This window comes from Pelodiscus sinensis, chromosome 6 (assembly GCF_049634645.1).
Source record: "Pelodiscus sinensis isolate JC-2024 chromosome 6, ASM4963464v1, whole genome shotgun sequence".
NCBI lineage: Eukaryota > Metazoa > Chordata > Testudines > Trionychidae > Pelodiscus > Pelodiscus sinensis.
The window spans coordinates 50,263,284-50,283,817 of record NC_134716.1 but is presented as its reverse complement, the minus strand read 5'-3'; the positions used below and the strand labels follow the sequence as shown (position 1 = coordinate 50,283,817).

General features: G+C 37.3%; 1 protein-coding gene across 1 annotated transcript in view; it reads left to right on the top strand.

Moving 5' to 3' along the window:
• The window catches only part of ADAMTS19 (ADAM metallopeptidase with thrombospondin type 1 motif 19), a 221,669-nt gene that overhangs the window by 163,282 nt on the left and 37,853 nt on the right, over positions 1-20,534 (top strand). The window contains exons 14-18 of the mRNA XM_014577964.2: positions 3,031-3,158; positions 5,849-5,969; positions 8,483-8,563; positions 16,957-17,114; positions 18,362-18,515. Coding sequence (XP_014433450.2) covers positions 3,031-3,158; positions 5,849-5,969; positions 8,483-8,563; positions 16,957-17,114; positions 18,362-18,515 — 642 coding nt within the window. The remainder of the gene's footprint in view (positions 1-3,030; positions 3,159-5,848; positions 5,970-8,482; positions 8,564-16,956; positions 17,115-18,361; positions 18,516-20,534) is intronic.

The following is a 20,534-nucleotide window of genomic DNA, read 5'->3' as shown; positions in this document are numbered from 1 at the left end:
GGGAGGGGCATTCCACCTGGGCAACAAAAGGGAGTCTCTGCCACTCCTGTCCAACCAGCCACCCACTGTGACTGGATGGCAGTTTAATCTTTAAATATAAGTATGGTACACGTTTCAGTAAGTGGAAAGTTGTTATTTGATCATCTAAATATAATTCATGGAATTGGCTCTTGATCTGTAACATTCCATGTGGCTTATCTTTAATTGTTCCATCCCAGCAGATAATGTTCACTGGGGTCACACTTGCTGGTAATCCTAAATTTAAATGTTTGGAGATGTGAATTCAATTTCCACCTCTGCCACAATCTTGGGGTACGTCTAAACTATATGGCTCTGTAGATGGAGCTATGTAAGTTAGTGTTCTCAAAAAAGGGAAATGAAGCAACGATTTAAATAATCGCTGCCTCATTTACATCAAAATGGCTGCCGCGCTGTGCTAATAAGCTGTTTGGCGGCATTCGACAAGTGAAGCCGTTGTCGACCACCCCGGTAAACCTTATTCCGCGAGGCATAACGGGGCGATTGACAAGGGCTTCCCTGTCAGCTGCGGAACGTCCAGACTACCGCGCTGTGCCGCCAAATAACTGATCGGGACAGCGCGACAGCCATTTTTATGTAAACGAAGCAGCAATTATTTAAATCGCTGCTTCATTCCCTATGTCTAGAAACCTCATCTACATAGCTTCGTTGACGGAGTCATGTAGTCTAGACTTAGGGTGTGTCTAGACTACCTAGTTTTGTCGACAAAAGTGGACTTTTGTCGACAAAACTATACCAGCGTCTACACTACCGCTGAGTTCTGTCAACATAACGTCAACAGAACTCAGCAGTTTTGTCGACGCTGGTAAACCTCATTTTACGAGGCATAACACCTTCTGTCGACAGAACTCTGTCGACAGAAGGTGTTATTGCCTGTAACATTGCGTCCAGACTACGGAGTTCTGTCGACAAAGCAGCTTGCTTTGTCGACAGAACTCAATGTGTCTGGACGCTCTTTGTCGACGGAAGTTTTGTCGACAGTATCTGTCAACAAAACTTCCGTCGACAAAACGCGGTAGTCTAGACGTACCCTTACCCTTACTGTGTGACCTCAACAAGCCACTGAGTCTCGCTCTGCCACAGATCTCCATGTATAAAATGGAGATAATAGCCCTACTTTACAGAGTGTAGTGAGAATCAACACGTTTCTGTAGTATCTGAGTGTGAGAGTCTCACAATCTTTAATGAGCACCATGTAAGTACCAAGGATAGATATTATTCAGTGGAGCCTCTTTGGTTCTGGAATTCATTGCCTCAGTGGAACTGCCAGAGCCACATTCTCTTAACCTTTGCGGCTTCATCTGCCATGAAGCTTCAGGGCTGCAGTAGTCTCTGCAACTCCTGCCTCCCATGACGTTGAAAGTATTGTTTTATAAAATTAACATATATAAAAGGGTTTTATTCTGCTACATTTCTGCTGATTGGTACCTCACTTAGGGTATGTCTACAAAGCAAAGTTATTTTGAAATAACTTCACTAGAGTCTACACAAGCCCACTGCTATTTACAAATTAATTCAAAATAGCAGAGGGCTTATTTTGAAATTGGTAAACCTCATTCCATGAGGAATAACACTAATTTCGAAATTGCTATTTCGAGATAAGTTCTGTATAGACACTTATTTCAAAATAGGGGGCCTCCAGCCATTCCCAGGGTGCCCTGGTGGCCTCTCTGGCTACAACCAGGAAAACTCCTCTCCATCCCCACCCTCCCCGGAGCCCTTAAAGGGATAGAGTCTGTTTGGCCACTGTGCCTGTACTGGCTCCAGGCTTGCTAGCCCAGAGCCAGTAGTCTCTGTCCCTGACCCAGTTGCCTCAGTATGAGAGAGGCAGCCAGTGCCAGCCAGCCCTGCACCACTCCCCAGGAGCAGTCTGTAAGCTCCCAGGAGCCTGCCAGGGGCCGGAAAAGGCGGGTGCGTTCCTGGTCCAGTGCGGAGATCATGGACCTGATTGAGATTTGGGGGGAATCCTCTGACATCCATGATCTCTGCTCTAGACAGAGGAACGTGGCCATCTACAGACAGATGGCTGCCAGCCTGGCCACCAAAGGCAACATGTGAAGCCAGGAGCAGGTGTGCATGAAAATAAAGGAGCTGTGGCAGGCTTGTTCCAGGGCCACAGGGGGCAGCTCCCAACCAAGGGCAGACCCAGACCCCTGCCAGACTTGTAATTATATTTGTAAAAAATATCTGCAATGAGTTTGGGAGTAAAATTGAGAAGCTAATTGTAACCAAAATTATGATCATGTTGTTTAATTCTGTGTTCCATTTCACCAGTGACAAGTTTTAAAATCTCTTTATCTTTGATTGCTTTGGCAACAATAGCGTGAACTGCATTATTTGTAAAGCTCCTGTGTTTGTGAAAAGCAGCCTTTTGGTAAGATCATGTTTTAGCTTTTTAGAATTAACCAATTTCCATAATTATTCATGCAATGAAATTCATAAAGTAAATGTAAAAGCAGTAAGCTCCTGGCTTTTTCTGACAGAAGGAAAGTGTTTTTGTTTCTTTGTAAATGCATGTGTTCTTGGTTCTTTTGGAACTATTGCCCTTTCTTTAAAATAAATGGTTTTCTGACCTGCATAATTAAAAAAATCCAGAATGCACTAAGTTTTTTTTTTCAACCAAATGAGTGATGGTAGTAGAATGAGGCTGCTATCAAATACTCCCTCTTTTGGAGATGAAGTGACAACCAAGATAGTAGACAGCTAAAATGTTCATATTCTTCTAATTGTAGCAGTGAGCATCACATGAATATTGTGTAGGGTGAAGTTTTTAATACTATTATTTTCTAACAGGAAAAAGAGCTGTAGATGATTCAGTATCTTTTATTAATTTGCCTTAAGTAAAATGAAATAAGCTTTAGACATAATTAATGTTGAATAATGTAATGTAGAAATCTGGATGTCCCCACCAAAAGCATTGGTTTGGAAGAATTTTATGTTTATTTAATCAGTTTCACTAATTGGTATATTTTTCACCAATTTCTGTTATAGAAAAGCCTTGTGCATTATATTGTTCCCCTGTTGGAACGGATCAGCCAATTCTTCTATCGGAAAAGGTGATGGATGGGACTTCTTGTGGTCAGCATGGGTTAGATATCTGTGCAAATGGTAGATGCCAGGTAAAAATCATTTTTTCAGAGACAACTTTTAATATACCGTGCATGTGTGCTAATACTGGTAGAATATTGCAAAAGTAATGTCAAGAGGTGGGTCACAAATTTTATCTACATATAAAATGTAATATTTTAAATTCATTTATTACATTATGTGAAGTAGCACCTGAAGGACTGGCTGGGGTTAGGGTAAGGCAGTACAGAATTCAAATGATTAAAAACACTGAATGAGGATGAGGCAATGGATGATTGACTTTATTTTCCTGAAGAGGAACACATCTTTCAGAAGCATGGGAAACGCTGATGGCGAGTGTGCATGAGTATTTAATTCAGCCTTAACCTCCAGAAATTCAGAACTATAGCTCACGATAAACCCAGGGGCATTGATCATGTATAATGGAAGCTTAATACTACTAACTCTATGCATGCTGCTAAAACTATATGCCTTAAGTTGCCTTCAAGTTTCAATTTGTACATGGAAGTTTGTATCTCTCTAACTGCTCTTTTTTGTCTCATTTGATGTCCCTTCATCCTATGCACTTCTTTCAAGTCTCATGGGTTTCTTTTTTACTCTTTTCTAATTAATTATTGAAAATACAATCTGTGGATAGCCCTACACAACTCAGTCATTGTCTTTACTGCAATGGATAAGATCTTTGCATAGGCATCCTTTAAACTTTGTCATATCAGGCTATACCTAGGTAAGGTAACAAAGATTTTTTTTGAAGTATTAGAGAAAGTTTTTATTCAGCACATTATAAAACCCTCTTGTAAATGGGGCAAGTTATATTTTATTGTGTAGATTTCATCTTTACCAGCTGATATGCTAATTCAAATTATTTTAATGTATATACTTTAAATATGCCTGTGTCATCTTAGTCTAGACAATGTGGTAGGGGAAATAAGCATGGGACTCCCATCTGAAAATCTTAATGTTACTTTTCTCTCTTTAATTTAAAATAAATATAATGTAGGAATGTCATAATGTATCTATCCGGTTAAGTGATTAAGTGGATGTTTATTGGTTAACGTTACTGGATACATGCAGCCCCTACCCTCCCGCCCCCCGCTGTAGCTCTACGAATACATTTTTTAGTGGGCTATCTGGCAGGCTGGCTCAGTCCTGGCTTGTGCCGGGTTTGGCAGCTACCCCCGCTGCGGCTCTGCATTCACAGGAGCTCGGGAGCGGGCAGGCAAGCAAGCTCAGTCTGGCAACTACCCCGACTATGGCTCTGCATTAAAAGGAGCTTAGGAGCATGCCTGCTCGCCTGCTCCAAATCTCCTTCCAATGCAGAGCCACGTCGGGGGTAGCTGCCAGGACCTGGCACGAACCAGGGCTGAGCCTGCCCGCCTGCCCACTGACTCCTTTCAATGCAGAGCCGCAGTGGCTAACAATGTAACTGATACAATATTTTTTGGCTACGTGGTTACTAGATTACACACTTCTTAACATCCCTAGTATAATGGAGAAATGCAGCAACAGTCCCCATGTGCTTGAACATGAACAGATTTTTACTTCACAGTCATTTCTCTTTTTATGGAATTATTTTATTTTCTAGTTTTTCTGATTTTGCCTCGAAGATTTAGGAGAATGCATGGAAGTTTTGTTGGTTTCCTTGGGCAAGTGTACTTGTACAGCTAATTCTGATTACACGAGAATTTCTAGTCTCTTTGTGTAAGAACTACTTCCATTATTCAGTGAAATCTGGTTTTTGTTATCACATTAGCAATGGAATTTATGAATCGAAAAAAGCATAGCAGATTAATTTGTGTAGTGCTAGCATAAATGTTTCTTGGTTTAAGCTAAATATTTGTGTTGATAAACCTTCAATAAAACATCAGTAAGGGTTAAATTTCCAAGTATATAAAACAAGTTCCAGGCACTCATATTTCTTCTAATGCAGTAAACTAGCACAGTAAATGATTTGGCATCAGATTGCACCTGGCCCTTATATGGGTGGTATATAAAGAGGAACCCAAAGAAGCTTCCTCATTTGCAGTCAATGTAAGTGCCACATAAAGCTACTAATCCTGTGATCAGGTAAACATAGAGATTGTGCTGTCCCTAGCACTTTCAGGAGTGCACAGTGCCACAAAAGGGAAAGGGCACAGTGCCACAAAAGGACAAGGAGGGGGCTGGGACATGGCTCCACCTATATACATGAGCCAACAGAACTGGCCAGCCACATAAGTGGGGCTAGGGCTTGTTAATAAGCTGCTTGTACCTTCCAAATGAGGTGGGATTTGATAGCATCTTTCGACTACCTGAAAGGGATTCCAAAAACAATGGAGCTAGGCTGTTCTCAATAGTAGTAGATGACAGAAAAAGAAGCAGTGGTTTCAAGTTGCAGTGGGGGAAGTCTAAACTGGATGTTAAGGAAAACTAGTAGGGTGGTGAAGAACTGGAATGGATTACCTAAGGAGGTGGTGGAATCTCTATGCTGAGAGTTTTTTAAGACCAGGCTTGACAAAGGCCAAGTTGGGATGATTTAGTGGGGGTTGATCCTGCTTTTAGCAGGGGATTGGACTAGATGATCTCCTGAGGTCTCTTTACCCCTAATCTCTGATTCTACGTTTCCAAAGGGGAAGGCAAGTGATACCTTGTGATGTTTTCCCTGTGTTGGGACAGTTATGCACCGGTCTAAAATGCACAATCCAACCCTTATTTACAAGGATACTTTTATTTTTCTCCACAGAAATTTGGCTGTGATGGAATATTAGGATCTCTGGCACGCGAGGATCATTGTGGTGTCTGCAATGGTAATGGAAAATCATGCAAAGTTATTAAAGGCGATTTTAACCATACCAGAGGAGCAGGTATATATGGTTATATTTTATGTAACAAAACATGAATTGTTTTGATGAAAAGGGGTGTCAAATGCTTCATTTTTCTTTAACAGTTAGTTGCCTACATTCAGAGAGGTGAGGAAGACAACAACTGATAGTTGTTTGATGATGATTTGCAATAGTTGAGATCTGAGCAGAGAATTGACATGAACATTTTCTAATGAAGAAATTTGTAAAATGATGCTCTGTTATGTATTTATTAATTTATAATAGAGCAAGAATTATCTGATTTGTATTGGCTTCAGCTGTATAAAATAATGTATTCCCTCAGTATCAAGCACACTCTTTCATAAAAGAAGCTGTTTTTGACAGATTGAAACAAATATTTAGTAAATACTACTTCAGATTTTTTACACACAGTACCTGCATTTGTTTACTGTTCTTGAGAATAAATGCTTACACAGATTACATCATCCACATCAAGGTCTTTAAACCAGAGGAAATAAAGAATATTAAGGAAAAATATTCAAAGAAAATTTCTTATACAATGTCATAGAATGAGTATAAAATTATTATTAATAATATAATAAATCTGAATTACATTTTTGAAGTATTTTTGCAGCTAAAGCCCTGATTTTACTCTCGTGTTACTCTTCCGATTGAAGTGAATGGTATTCCTTATGCACATAAGTTTTTTGGAGAATTGGGGCCTTAAAGCCATAAGATTGTTTTGCTGCATCTGAAGCAAACACATTTAGAATAATCTATTATCTGAACCCATTTAATAAACCATTATTTCAGCTGTGAAATGTATGTATTTAGTTATGATTTCTGAACCTTCTAAAGAAATTTGCAAAATTTCAAGATAATGAATAGATCATTTAGCACAAGATAGGATAATGAAAACCAGACAGTATATGTTTGAAAAAAAATCAAAGGACTTCAGTGCAGTCCAGACTAAACTAAGTAGTACTTTAGAAAAGACAATTGGACACAGCCTTCAGCTGTTTGAATTTAGCACTTTCTGATGCTGAAGGTAATGTAGCTCTGGGGAAACTGAAACTCAAAGAAGTCTGAAAACTAGGAACATCTAAAAAAAGAGAGGCTAAGTTTCAGTTATAGATCAAAGTTTGAATCTACAAAGCTACAGAAAAGGTGACTGATCATATCAGTCAAAATCTGTCAACATACCTTTTATAACAGAAATAAATATCCAGATATATTGCAGGATTATAGGTAAAGCAATGGAGTGGTACTAATCAACTTTTAAGCATGGCTATATGGTGGAGATAGTTTCTGACTTCAGAACCTGGAATTTAAATTGTTCAGAGAAATTTTAATGAAGTTTTAAGGATTTTTTAAAAATATAATACTAGTTTCATGTCAACTACTCAGTAATATAATTTCATGTTGCAACTACATTTATAGGTCACATGTTACTATCCATTCTATGAAGTTTGTCTAGGAGTTTTTAAAGTCTGGGTTCATAAATACAATTTTTGATTGGATATAGCTTTGCACTTATAACTAGTTTTCTACACTGCTTTTTAACCATTTTATAAAATTAAAGCAGCTGATTTGGCAACATTTTAACAAACCCAAATTTCTTATTAACTGAAAAAATAGCTTAAAAGTTTACAAAGTTATTGATAAGTACAACTGAAAGCTCAAATTATGTTGGAATAAGTATGGTTATTGAGTGTGGTTAAGGAAGAAAAGAGACCCTGAATGCACATTCTATGTATGTTTTATTATTTTTTTAAAAGTGGAACATGAAAATTATACATGCCATATAACGTTGGAATTCCATCATGGGCTTCAGGATCCCATAATGATAGAGCCCTCAGTTTGTCTTGAGCCATCTTCATCTGTGTGGTTTCTGCCCCCCATAACTTCTTGAAGGAATAGCTATTTTATTATGTCATGTTCAGTTGGCTGTACATCATTGTACACATAAACACAGATAATTGTATGTACACATTGTGTTTTCAATGTTTCAGAACTGTTAATGGGACTGTCAAGAAACCTAGCTGACCCATCTCCTTATCTCATGTCATGGAGAGAAAATAAGCATTGTGCAATTTATCATTGAAGTATTTTTATTCATTTGGGAGTGCCATTTAAACACACAAAGGAATATATTTTCTCCTTATTTATGAGCCTGATTCCATGAGATGTAGAGTATCCATAATTCCCAGACAATGTAGGAAAATACTCACTTTAAAATAAGGCTCATGCAAAAGTAATAACTTGCTGGCCAATGAAATCAATGAGAACTCAGCAGCTTTGATATTTTGGCTGTATATGGGCATCTCTCATGGCAGTCATTTGCAATGACTGTGGAACATACCCTTTACATTAACTTATTTTTGCACTTTCAGAGTGAAAGTTTATCTTGTAAAGGCTGTTTATGACAGGGCTTACTGGAAATGCAATGTAATATTAGATTAAAAATAAAAATAGAATAGATTAAAAACAAAAAATGCAAAATCTGCTGTTTCATAGTTTTGTATTTGACTCATGACATTTGATCTCATGCTTAGGCTATGTGGAAGCTTTGGTGATACCTGCAGGAGCAAGAAGAATCAAAGTCGTGGAAGAAAAACCAGCTCACAGCTACTTAGGTATAGTTAATTTCATTTCCTGTTTGTACCCACAGCAAAAAAATACCATATTGCTGGTATGCATGACTAGTATGGTAGAAATGAAGCAAACAGGATTTGAAAAGAAAGCGAATTCTGTGGAAAGACACTTTAAAGGAGCTTTGCCTCAGGGAAATGACAATTGTGTGTATGCTTTTTAATAGATTCCTGAAAAAATTACAATTGTTGCTGTTCTGTTTTGTGTTTAATTTAAACCGAGAAACAGAACCAGTAAGAATGAATAGTGCAATAAAATGAAAAGTCCCTGGTTTGATCTTTGTATCAGCATAATGAACCTTTTAAAAGGAAAGGTTTTAAATGATTAATCTCACTATTTTCATGGAAAATAAAACAAAATTAAAATAATAAATCTTAATAATAGCAGCTCCTGAGTTCAAAGGTTTGATTTTAAGTTATCGTTATAGCTGCTCCTGCTCTGTTAAGGTATCTTAAAGGTTCATTATTGTATAAATGCACTGATGACTTTTTTTGTGTGAAATTATGTCTGCTCATACAACAGAATCTCAAACTGATAACTTCAGTTTTAGTGGTAAATTTTCACGTGTTTTTGTCCATGAAAGAGTAATATTTATTTATTTATTTTAAATAATGCAAGTTGCAAACCAAAAATACCTTAGATATTTAGTAATATCTGTGCAGGAATGGATGTTTCTTTTCCAACTAGAGTGTATTTACTTCCTCAGTGTGTATTTTATATGAACCATTCAGCTTCATCGTCTAATTTATCTAATCTTGTGTAAGCTTATGATAGCACACACTAATAATTAGGGACAAGGATGCTGTTCAGATTTAAGATAAAAAATTACAACACTGTTTAGCTAGCCTTTATTGCTATATTTACATTAAAGTATATATCTATTCATTTCTAATTAGCAATTAAAAGAAACACCTGTGCAATACCAAAGAGGTATGATTATTGTAAGAATGTTATATTTTCCATCCTAGTCTTTCTGCATTTTGAATTCCTTGGGCAAAATTCTGCACTAACCCTCTTAAGTTGCTCAGGCTGGAGGAGTAACAGCTAAGCAGAAGCTCCAGAAACTATTACAGCTAAGCAAGCAGGGACAAGAAGCAATTACAACACTCCTTGCTGCTTCCCTACCTCAAAAGCCTGCTATTGATTGCAACACCCAAAGAAAAATTCCCCTTGCTCCCTTGCTCTTTGACCTTTCCCCTATGCCCAAAGCTAAGTGAAAATCACAGAAGTTTTCAGCTTTAATGGTCAGGACTCCGGTACAATTGTATCCACCTATCCCCTCTGGAACTGTTTTCTCTGCCAACATTTTCTTGTGGGAAGTGGAAGTTCGCACCCTATGTACAAATAGGGAATAGGGACATAGGCCCATATTTATTAAGGTATTGACAATGCAATGCAAACTGACTCAGAAGCATAAATATCATTTTCAAAAAGGATGTAGGTATTTAGGTGCAAAAATGTTATTGACAGTAGATGGAATTTAGGCTATGTCTGCACTTAAAATGCTACCATGATAGGAGGGCTTCTTTCCTCTCCATAGAATATTTACCTCCCTGAAAGGGAGTAGATTCATTGACAGAAGCATCCCATTTACATAGTGCTGTCTACACCAGGATCGAGATAGGCATGGCTACATTGCTTAGGGCGACCCCTGAGCTGTGTAGCTGGGTTGATGTAACTTTTTAGTATCGAGCAGCCCATATGCTCACTGAGTCTAGAATCACCTAAATAGCTGTAAAAATCTGGGCCATACCCTCCTGAGATACCCTGGTCCAATACAGAATAATTGGGGCTTGAAAGTGAACTCTATGCTTCCACTTGACTTAGAGGAATCAAACTCTTTTGCAAGAAGTACTCCAGCGCCTCTAACCAATACTTTAGTTAAGTTCAACAGGAAGTATATAACTTTTACATGTTACTACATAATGTCACAAAGTATCAGAAGGGGCTCCTTAGACATGATACAAGTCTTTGGAACTGAATTCCTTATCATGGTTTGTTGCTAGTTCTTAATCATTTGACATGTTACTTCTGCTTTTTTTTAAGAATGTAACAAAACAACTCAGCCTCATTGAGGTCCAGCTAATGTTTTATGTGAAAAGCATTTCACCTATTTTTAATTACTGAGGAGCAGGAAAAAGTTTTGAACAATATTGTTCAAGTGAAAATCATGTTCTTTCTCAATTGAGGAATTTCCTTTTAACTTTCCTTAAGTTCCTTGTTTTCAACTGTGATGAGAGCAGTTTAAGAGCTTGACAGAATGAAATAGAATTCCAAAGATTGAGACCAAGCATGAAAACATTCAGCTCAAAAAGATCATTTTGCAGAAAACTTGATGACTAAAAAATGGCAGTTTTAATGCACATTGTTGTCGCCTTGTCTGTACTCTGCATTCCCTATCACAAATCCAATAAAAATTAACTATTCTCTTGTGTTTCTGTTTTTTAGTTTTATAAGTTTCTTTGTGCTATTTTTACAATGTTGAATGCTTTAGTCTCTTAATTTCTGGCCCTAACAACAAAGTGTGTCAACTTTACATATTCAGGTCCAATTTTTCAGAAAATAGCCTCTAATTTTGAGTTCATAGATACTGTAGACAGGCATGCACTCTAGCTGCAAACACATCCACTTCCAAGCCACAGGTCAAGATAAAACTAGGTTCTACACAGACTTAGAAAAGTTACAGAATCTTTGTTACCTGCTAAAGATCCATATGCTAGCTTGTCAGCCCTAAATATAACATTTCCTGCAAAACTGAAATCCAACTAATTTAAAACTAAAATGCAGTATTCAAGAAGGAATTTGAGATTTCTATCTGAGTAGGTTTACATATGTATTATTTCTCATCATGTTAAACTGTTTCCATAAGATTTGATTAATTTTCTCTTCTTTACAATCTATACCACAAGAACAAGTTAGAAGTTCAGTGTTTCATGTATTGGCTGAATTGTTGTGCACAAATGCTGTACTTAGTCCTTTCCTCAATTTTCAAATTTAACTGACTGGTATTACACTTATCTTTTGTTTAAAAAACTCATTAATTGGAGGTAAAAAGGCTGTTTACAGCATGTTTTCATAAAGAGTATATTAGACTTTTACAGTAAAAATTTCATTTCTGTGATATTGTTATATAACGACATTGCTGTAATAATGTAATAAGAATGGATAATGGAATATAACTGAAGAATTGTTTTTTTTTATAGTCTGACTATAATCTTCTTACCTTCTGATATCCTGCTAAACAGATGTTAGAAGGAAAAATATATGGTTATTTTATTTTGTAGCACAGAAGTGGATTACTTGTGACTTCTCAGATACAGAGTCAACGTCTTTCAAAGACGTTAACCTTTTGGAGTCCTGAGAATTTATTGCTACACACATTTCTAATTACTAGTTACATTTTGAGGCATATAAGACATAATTGTGCTACACGTGGTTTCGATTATGGAATATGCTTCCTGGGGGAAAAAAAATCTGTCATATGGTCCTTGTATGTAGCCTGTGAAAGCACACACAGTTTTAAGGATCATCTCTGACAATGCTTTTAAATCTTATGGGCTAAATCCTTAACTTGTTTAAATGTATCTCACCTGAAGTCAGTTTACATCAGTAAAGGATCTGGTCTTTATCAACAAGAATGTGTACAGTTTTGCTTAATTGTTTAAATCCCTCCCACTTCTCCATGCTTAAAGGTTCATATAATATGGTAAACATTGGAGTTAATTTTATGTCAGTACAAAATAATAATATGTTCTTTAATATAAGAACATAAGAACAGCCATACTGGGTCAGACCAATGGTCTAGCAAGCACAGTATCCTACCTGCTGACAGTGGCCAATACCAGATGCCCCAGAGGGAGGGAGGGAACGCAACAGGTAATCCTCATGTGATCCTTCCCCTGCCACCCATTTCCACACAAACAGAGGCTAGAGACACCATTCCTACCCATCCTGGCTAACAGCCATTGATGGACCTAACCTCCACAAATCTATCTAGCTCTTTTTTGAACCCTGTTAAAGTCCTAGCCTTCACCACATCCTCTGGCAAGGAGTTCCAGAGGTTGACTGTGCCCTAAGTGAAGAAAAACTCCTTTTGTTTGTTTTAAACCTGCTACCTATTAATTTCATTTGGTGACCCCTAGTTCTTACATTGTGGGAATAAGTAAATAACTTTTCCTTATTCACTTTTTCCACACCTGTCATGATTTTACAGACCTCTATTATACCGCCCCTTAGTCTCCTTTTTTTCTAAATTCTAAAGACTGGGAGATAGCTAATGTGACGCCAATATTTAAAAAGGGCTCTAGAGGTGATCCTGGCAATTACGCACTGGTAAATCTAACGTCAGTACCTGGCAAGTTAGTTGAAACTATAGTTGAAACCAAGACTTTTTAATCTCTCTTCATATGGGACCCATTCCAAACCCCTAATCATTTTTGTTACCCTTTTCTGAACCTTTTACAATGCCAGTCTATCTTTTTTTGAGATGAGGTGACCACATCTGTGTGCAGTATTCAAGATGTGGTCATACTGTGGTTTTATATAGAGGCAATAAGATATTCTCTGTCTAATTCTTTATCCCTTTTTAAATGATTCCTAACATTTTATTTGCTTTTTTGACTGCTGCTGCACACTGAGTGGATGTTTTCAGAGAATTATCCACAATGACTCCAAGATCTCTCTCTTGAGTAGTTGTACCCAAATTAGTCCCCATCATATTGTATGTATAGTTGGAATTATTTTTTCCAATGTGCATTATTTTACATTTATCAACATTAAATTTCATTTGCCATTTTGTTGTCTAATCACTTAGTTTGATTAGTGATAGAAATGTAGCCGTGTTAGTCTGGTGTAGCTGAAGCAAAATGCAGGACAATGTAGCACTTTAAAGACTAACAAGATGGTTTATTAGATGATGAGCTTTCGTGGGCCAGACCCACTTCCTCAGATCAAATAGTGGAAGAAAATAGTCACAGCCATATATACCAAAGGATACAATTAAAAAAAAATGAACACAACGCATTTGAGTATATATTTAACTTAATCACATGCTTTAGTCCTACTGATTCAATTAGATGTAAGCATATGCTTTGCTGAATAGTGATGGTCTCTTGAATTGATGTGTAGGCCAATTTTTGGGCTGAAGTAATTTAGGCTATGAGTGGAATTTACTGAAATTAAGAGGAGTTGCTTAATTCTTTAACCTTATTATCTGCAGAAACTGTTGAGAGAGAATACACGTAGACTGTTTTATATAAGCAGGCCTGCCAGTGCATGGCGGGAAGGGGAGAAGGAGGGAAGTTATCCTGGGGCCTGGTGATTCAAAAGAGGCAGCAGTGGCCAGAGACCAGGCCCTTTGAATTACCACCACAGTGCTACATGATGGACTCGGAGCAACTCTCAGAGCTGCCATGGGGCAAGGAAGTGCACTGTGTGGCATGCTGCAAGTAGTGCTGAGGTCTGGCGGGCTCTACCCCTCCTCTTCCACCCGAGACCCCACCCCTTCTGTCTGAGGCCCACGACCCTTTCAGGAGTATCCCTCCCTCTTTGCCCAGGGACCCAGCAAGTCTGTTAGCTCCCCTGTATATAAGTTAGTTAAAGTTATATCAGCCACAAAAATTCCAACACCTGTCATCCTCGGTTTCATTTTACAGTAACCTTTATGACCTTGGCATAGGTCGTTTCCTGGTGATTAATGACTTGTTGAAGTTAACTGCCTGACATGCCATCATCTCCTTCCTATCCATCAGAAATCCTAAGGAAATGCCCAGTGCTCTTGTTGTTATTGCTTAAAAAAACAGAAAAGCCCTCCCCAAGGCTTGTTCTTCACACAGATGAATGTATATAATACTCACACACAATTCAGGATATATATTTGGAATCACATCATTTATACCAAAACAGACATTAATAAATATTGAATCACAAATATCTAAATTCTTTATTTGTATTTTAAAAGGGGAAAACAGAAGCATATTCCCTCCAGTTTTAGGAAAACTGGATGATCAATATGAACTGTCGTTTTTGTTTTCTGCACCATTCCTATTAAATATCATTACTTCCATATTATATTATTTACTCTTTATTATACTTTAATTCCACATCTTATTGGAAATATTTCTCAGGCACTTACAACTACTACCCTGCACAGTTTTTTAATAAATATTTTATTATTAGAATATGTGATTTTGTGAGCACGGTTAATATGTTTTTACAATTCTTCATTTGGGAAAGAGAGATTCTCTTTTTGACACTGTGCATTCTGCCAAATACCTAATCAAAATATTACAAAGAGGTTGTGTGGTCTTGATAACCATTCTTCTTTGATTTCCTTATGTTCAAAACAGTGGCTTGAAATAAATTTGAAATAAAGTTGAAGCCGCTAACAGGAGAATTTCCTACAGAGACATATCATCAAAGTTCACCGTCAATTATTTGTGAGATTATAGGAATTTTGGATCATTCAACTTATAATATCTCTCTATAAAAGTAATATAATATCATAAATTACTTCACACAAAGATATTTATCAATTAAATTGTGACATTCATTATTTACCATTAGCAGAGTACAGAATATATTACTTTTAACATCTTTGTATGTCCCGTTGTTGGATAATGAAAAATTGAAAAATGGGGTTGGTAAAGTATGTTTAAATAGAAATAATACTTACATTGTTACATTAGAATAGAACCTAGATCTTCTGATGCTTAGTCTTAAGCTTTAATCACAGGAATTCCTTCCTTTCAGTCAAATTCTGCAGCTCAAGTATGGGCCCACAAAATGTGACAAGAATGCAAAAAGAAGCAGCATGGTTCTTTTTCAAGGGAAGTCTATTCAGGGTTTTGTACCCTCTGCCCACCTCATGTGCCTTACATAGAATGTTTTGGAGAAGGGACGGGGTACGCCAGGTGGATTTACATTTATGTTACTAGATTGATTGATTATTTATTTATTTATTTAGAACAGCAGTCAAACCCCCTCTCTTCTAGGGTGGATTGGGTACTAAATCTGAAGAGCCTGTTACAGTCATATGGCTGCATAGAAACTCCGTTTTTGATCAGGGAGAGGAATTCCATTCCAGTTTACTTTCTCAGACCTTGCAGACCTCCCCAGTTTATAGCCCACTTACTTCGGTTGTGATCTGGGGAAAGGATTTGGCTCTTACTGTCAACTACTAAATGGAACTTAATAAACTTTAAATTGTTGAATTGTTAAACCTAAAAGGCCAATTTTTGAAACTTATAAAAATCACTGGATATTTTTAGTTCAGGAATATTTTACAGCATTAGTGGATTTTATAGTTTTGCTATTTACTGTACAATGCTGTAGTGGCACACATTATTGGTGGATAATGCAATTGAATTCCTGCCAGTCGATAGTCCTATTGCCATTGTTTCCCATAGAAACATAACATAACAGTATAAATATAAATAGGAGAAAAGTTGATCATCAGGAATGATTCATATTAATGTACAACTCTAAAAGAAATGCTGGGTACAAACTAAGCTTGTTGAGGTTCTTTCACATAATTCTGAAGCCAAACATCCAATTTCAATGGGGAATGTGTAGAACTTCTTACCTACAAGAATACTTTGAGTATACTTTACTTCACATGACTGTTCAAGAGCCTGATTCTTTCATGAATTTCAGACTCTTCGCTGGAGGAAAATAATACTGAATTCATGTATCAAAAATGATGCAAAATCATTTAAACCTGGGTCCTTGAAATGTATCTCATTTGGTATAATTAGGCTGAAAGGGGGAAAGAACTCTCCCTAAAATTTTATTCCTAACTTAAAACATCAAATTATGTCTGTTTATAGGAGTCATTTTAAAAAACCTCAGAAATATAGTGCATAAATTTAGCTTGTCTGGGACAACTGCAGTATTTCCACATTTTCAGTTAGTAAACAATACAGTCTACTAGTTAATGCAAAGGATTTGAAAGCACTGAAGCATTCCATTTGTCTCCCTTATTCCTTAGGTCCTGTCTGTTCATGAAAATTACCTTATTGGGGGCAAAGAACTTGAATAGACCATACTAGCCTGTGTTTTCATCAAATTACTGAATCGTGCTACAGGCCTTCAGTCCTTGTAATCAGGCCAATAAAGCTGTCCTAACTTTAGAAGAATCCAAGTAATGGTAGACACATGTTTTTTGTCATGTTTTCTTGCCAGAAAATGAATCTAGAATGTGCAGTTGTTGAAGTTTATTTATGCAGGTTGTGAATGACCAATAGCTTCGTGAATTAGATCCGGTGATTCCACCAACTTGTAAAATTATACTGAGAGCACAATATGAAGATACCACAAGCCCCCAACCCTGTGTTATTACTTTAAAGTTCTTTCATATCCTTTTCTAATATTTCCATAGCTCTTCGAGATGCTGGAAAACAGTCCATTAATAGTGACTGGAAGATAGAACATTCAGGAACATTCAATATTGCTGGGACTACTGTCCATTATGTTCGGAGAGGTCTCTGGGAGAAAATCTCTGCCAAAGGTCCCACAACATCACCTTTACATCTTTTGGTATGATAATATAGATTAAGTTTTTCCTGTTTTATATAATAAATCATGGTGGTGAGGTTGGTATTTTATGTTCCTGGAATTTTTTAGAAATCAAAATAGCATGGCCATTTCTCCTAATCTGGAATAGCTAGAAGCCATAATGGAGATGAATTATTTTGTATGGCAAACATTAAAGGAGACTTCACATTAGAGAAGCAGTGGGTTGTGGCAATCACCTACTGAAATGAAAGAGATGTGACGTTTATAGTAATGGTGATAGAACTAGAAGAGAGAGTTTTGTGATTCTCAGGGTGATTATGGGACAATAATGAACATTTTAAAATCCTCCAGATTAAAGAATCTGAGGAATTATCTCCCTCCAAAAATAAAATATAAACCTTATAACCTCACTGTCTTCTAAAGTAACATCATCTAGTAATCTTTCATAAGAATCCTGAAGTTGTAAATTCATCTTTTACCACACAGTTAGCTAGAATCAGATCTTATTTGATCACATCTACTCACCATTCTAGTGGGACAGAAGTTTTCAAAATGTTTGTCTGTGACCATGAAATACAAATTTGTGAGGCAAATTTCTAAAAATCACCTTCATTCAATGATCCAGAATAAGCTACATTATACTTCTGCTATAGATTCTTTCTTTATTACTATTGCAGATAACATACTAAAGTTTTCCTGGAATCATAAACATGAACACATCTCTAGATTAACTAAGACACATCTTCCTTTTTGAGAAAGGATTTAGGCCAAATTTTAATGGTTTGTAAGTAGTAATAACTTCATATTGACCGTATTGTGTCTTCGTCCGTTGCAGCGCTGTTAGTGAAAATCCTTATAGTAAAAATTAAACACATTTGGAGAAAAAAATGTTATGGTTTTTAAGTGGCAATACATTGAATAGTGAGTTAACAGTACATTTGCTTTAAAATGATCAGTTTCTAAACTATCCAATGACCCCTTCTTACTGAAAATTCTAATCTGAGAAAGTCAGCCTGAATTTTTGGTCATATCCTACTGAGTGTTGTGCATATCCCTTTATTTATTCTGCTTAAATACCCTGTCCTTCCCTTTCTATAGATTACAGCAGCATAAAATTTATACTCAAGCAGACTATGATGGGTTCCTCTAAGACCAAATGCAGATCTGTACCAGCAAAGAAAGTGCACATGAGCAGTTGCCTCCTTGGTTCATAATTTGACTTCAGCAATGTTTGTCAGAAATGAATCTCCATTCTGCGTATGTTGCAGGTGCTGCTTTTTCATGATCAGAATTACGGTCTGCATTATGAATACACTATTCCACTGGACCCTCTTCCTGAGAATCAGAGCTCAAAAGCCCCCGAACCTCTTTTTATGTGGACACACTCAGGTTGGGAGGACTGCGATGCTGTATGCGGAGGAGGTAAATTATTTTTACAGCTATAATATATATTGTATATTCTTGGATTACTATTTGTTCAGTTAAATGTTAGTTTTAAGAGAGTTTAATAATACTGTGTATATATATACAGAGAGAGAGTAGAGCACTCATGGAAAGGTGAAAATGAATATTTTTCATCTCCTTGCTTCTCAGTTTTCTAAAAACAATAATGATAATCTTTATTATAAAAGTTTACACTTAATTAAATAGTCATAAAGGACAGAGGGGAGAGGATATATGGTTAAACAAAATTAATTCAGTACAAAATTATTTAAAAGTAATCATGTGCACAAGGCACACATGTATGCTTTATTCGGTTACTAAATATTCAGAATCAGTGAACATAATTTATCAGAAAAAATATATTTAAAGCATCCTAAGTAATTCTGAAAAAAATCTGCACCCAAAATTTCCAATCCAATCTATATAATTAGTAGTTTGTCTTGATAACAATCTAAAATTACTGGTGCCACACAGTCAAAAGTGGCTCACAGCCATTAGTGTGTACTTCAGGGCAGACAGTCAACAATAGGTCAGACCACGCAAACTGGTGGTATGTTCTATAGTTAGATTTCTCCAAGGAAGATCAGTGTAGATGGGATCAAAATAGAGAATGAAGAGAAGTTCACGTATTTGAGGAGCAACATGACATATGATCTAGACTGTAAGAAGGAATATAGCAACTAGAATAGTGAAAGCAAGAGTGAGTTTGAAGGCAATGGATAAGATCTTGCGATTAGCTTAGGAACGAAGCTGAGCATCTTGAAAATGTGTGTATTTAGCAGCATGTTGTATGGATGTGGAACATGGGTGATAATGATAGAATCGAAGAGAAGGATATTGGCATTCAAGAGGAGTTGTTATAGAGAGATCCTGAGAATAGGATGGATGCAGAAGGTCACCAACAAGGAATTATATAGGAAGATACAGCCGAAAGAGAACCTACTGCAGAAGGTTTACAATGGAATTTACAGCTACTCAGGCATCTCTGCAGAATGAACAATGAGCGAAAAGTTAAGACTTTGGTATTCGGCATAATGGATGGTCCAAATAGGATAGGCAGACCCCACAGAGAATGGGTAGGTGATATAGTAGATTGGTGCGGAGCTAGTCTGCAGAAACTAAGCCCCTCCGCACTGGATAGGGAAGGATGGAAGGAAATAGTGAGGGAGGCATCAGACACCAATGTGCATTGAGCCCAGGGTTGTTGTTGATGATGATGAAGCCTGTAAGAAATGTGAACTCTTAGACAACTGAGCTAACAGCCTCAGCAGGCCCTGGGTAAAGAGGAGGCACTCTGCTCCACAATCCCAGAAGGGACGGGGCCTCAGAAGGGGCAGGGCTGGGGCTAGGCAGTCCTCAGTGCCACACAGAGAGTGTTGTGCCTCCCCCAGCCAGTCCATAGTGCTGCCCAGTGTGTGCCACGCAGTGCTCTGGCCCTAGACTGTGTCCACCATTACTGCCCCAGCAGTGACGCCAGTGGCTGGGAGCTCCAAGCCCTTTTGTATCGCTGGGCCCAAAGGCAATTGCTTCTTTGCTCCCCCCTGTTGGCGGGCCTGCTCTTAGATCACTTTAATTGTTTTACCATGGAGTCATGGACAACTCTCTTCGACTTTCCAGTCTATCTTGTCATTCAGAAAAACTGGACTTAGTGGTATTAATCACGTACACCAAAAATGACACCACATCAGTTTGCTTCCAGTCCCAAGAGACCAATCACTAAGGTGACCAGATAGTAAGTATGAAAAATTAGTATGGAAGGTGGGGGAGAATAGGTGTCTATATAAAACAAAGCTGTGACTATCAGGATTGTCCCTATAAAATTAGGATGTCTGGTCACCCTACCAGTCGCTTACCCAAGATCATTTGGTACCCTAGATCCTATATCAAAGACAATGCCTGTAGCCAATCCTGTAATAAACTACTGAAAGGTTTATTAACTAAGAAAAAGGAATGAGAGTTATTTACACATTAAAGCAAATAAACATACACACACACAAA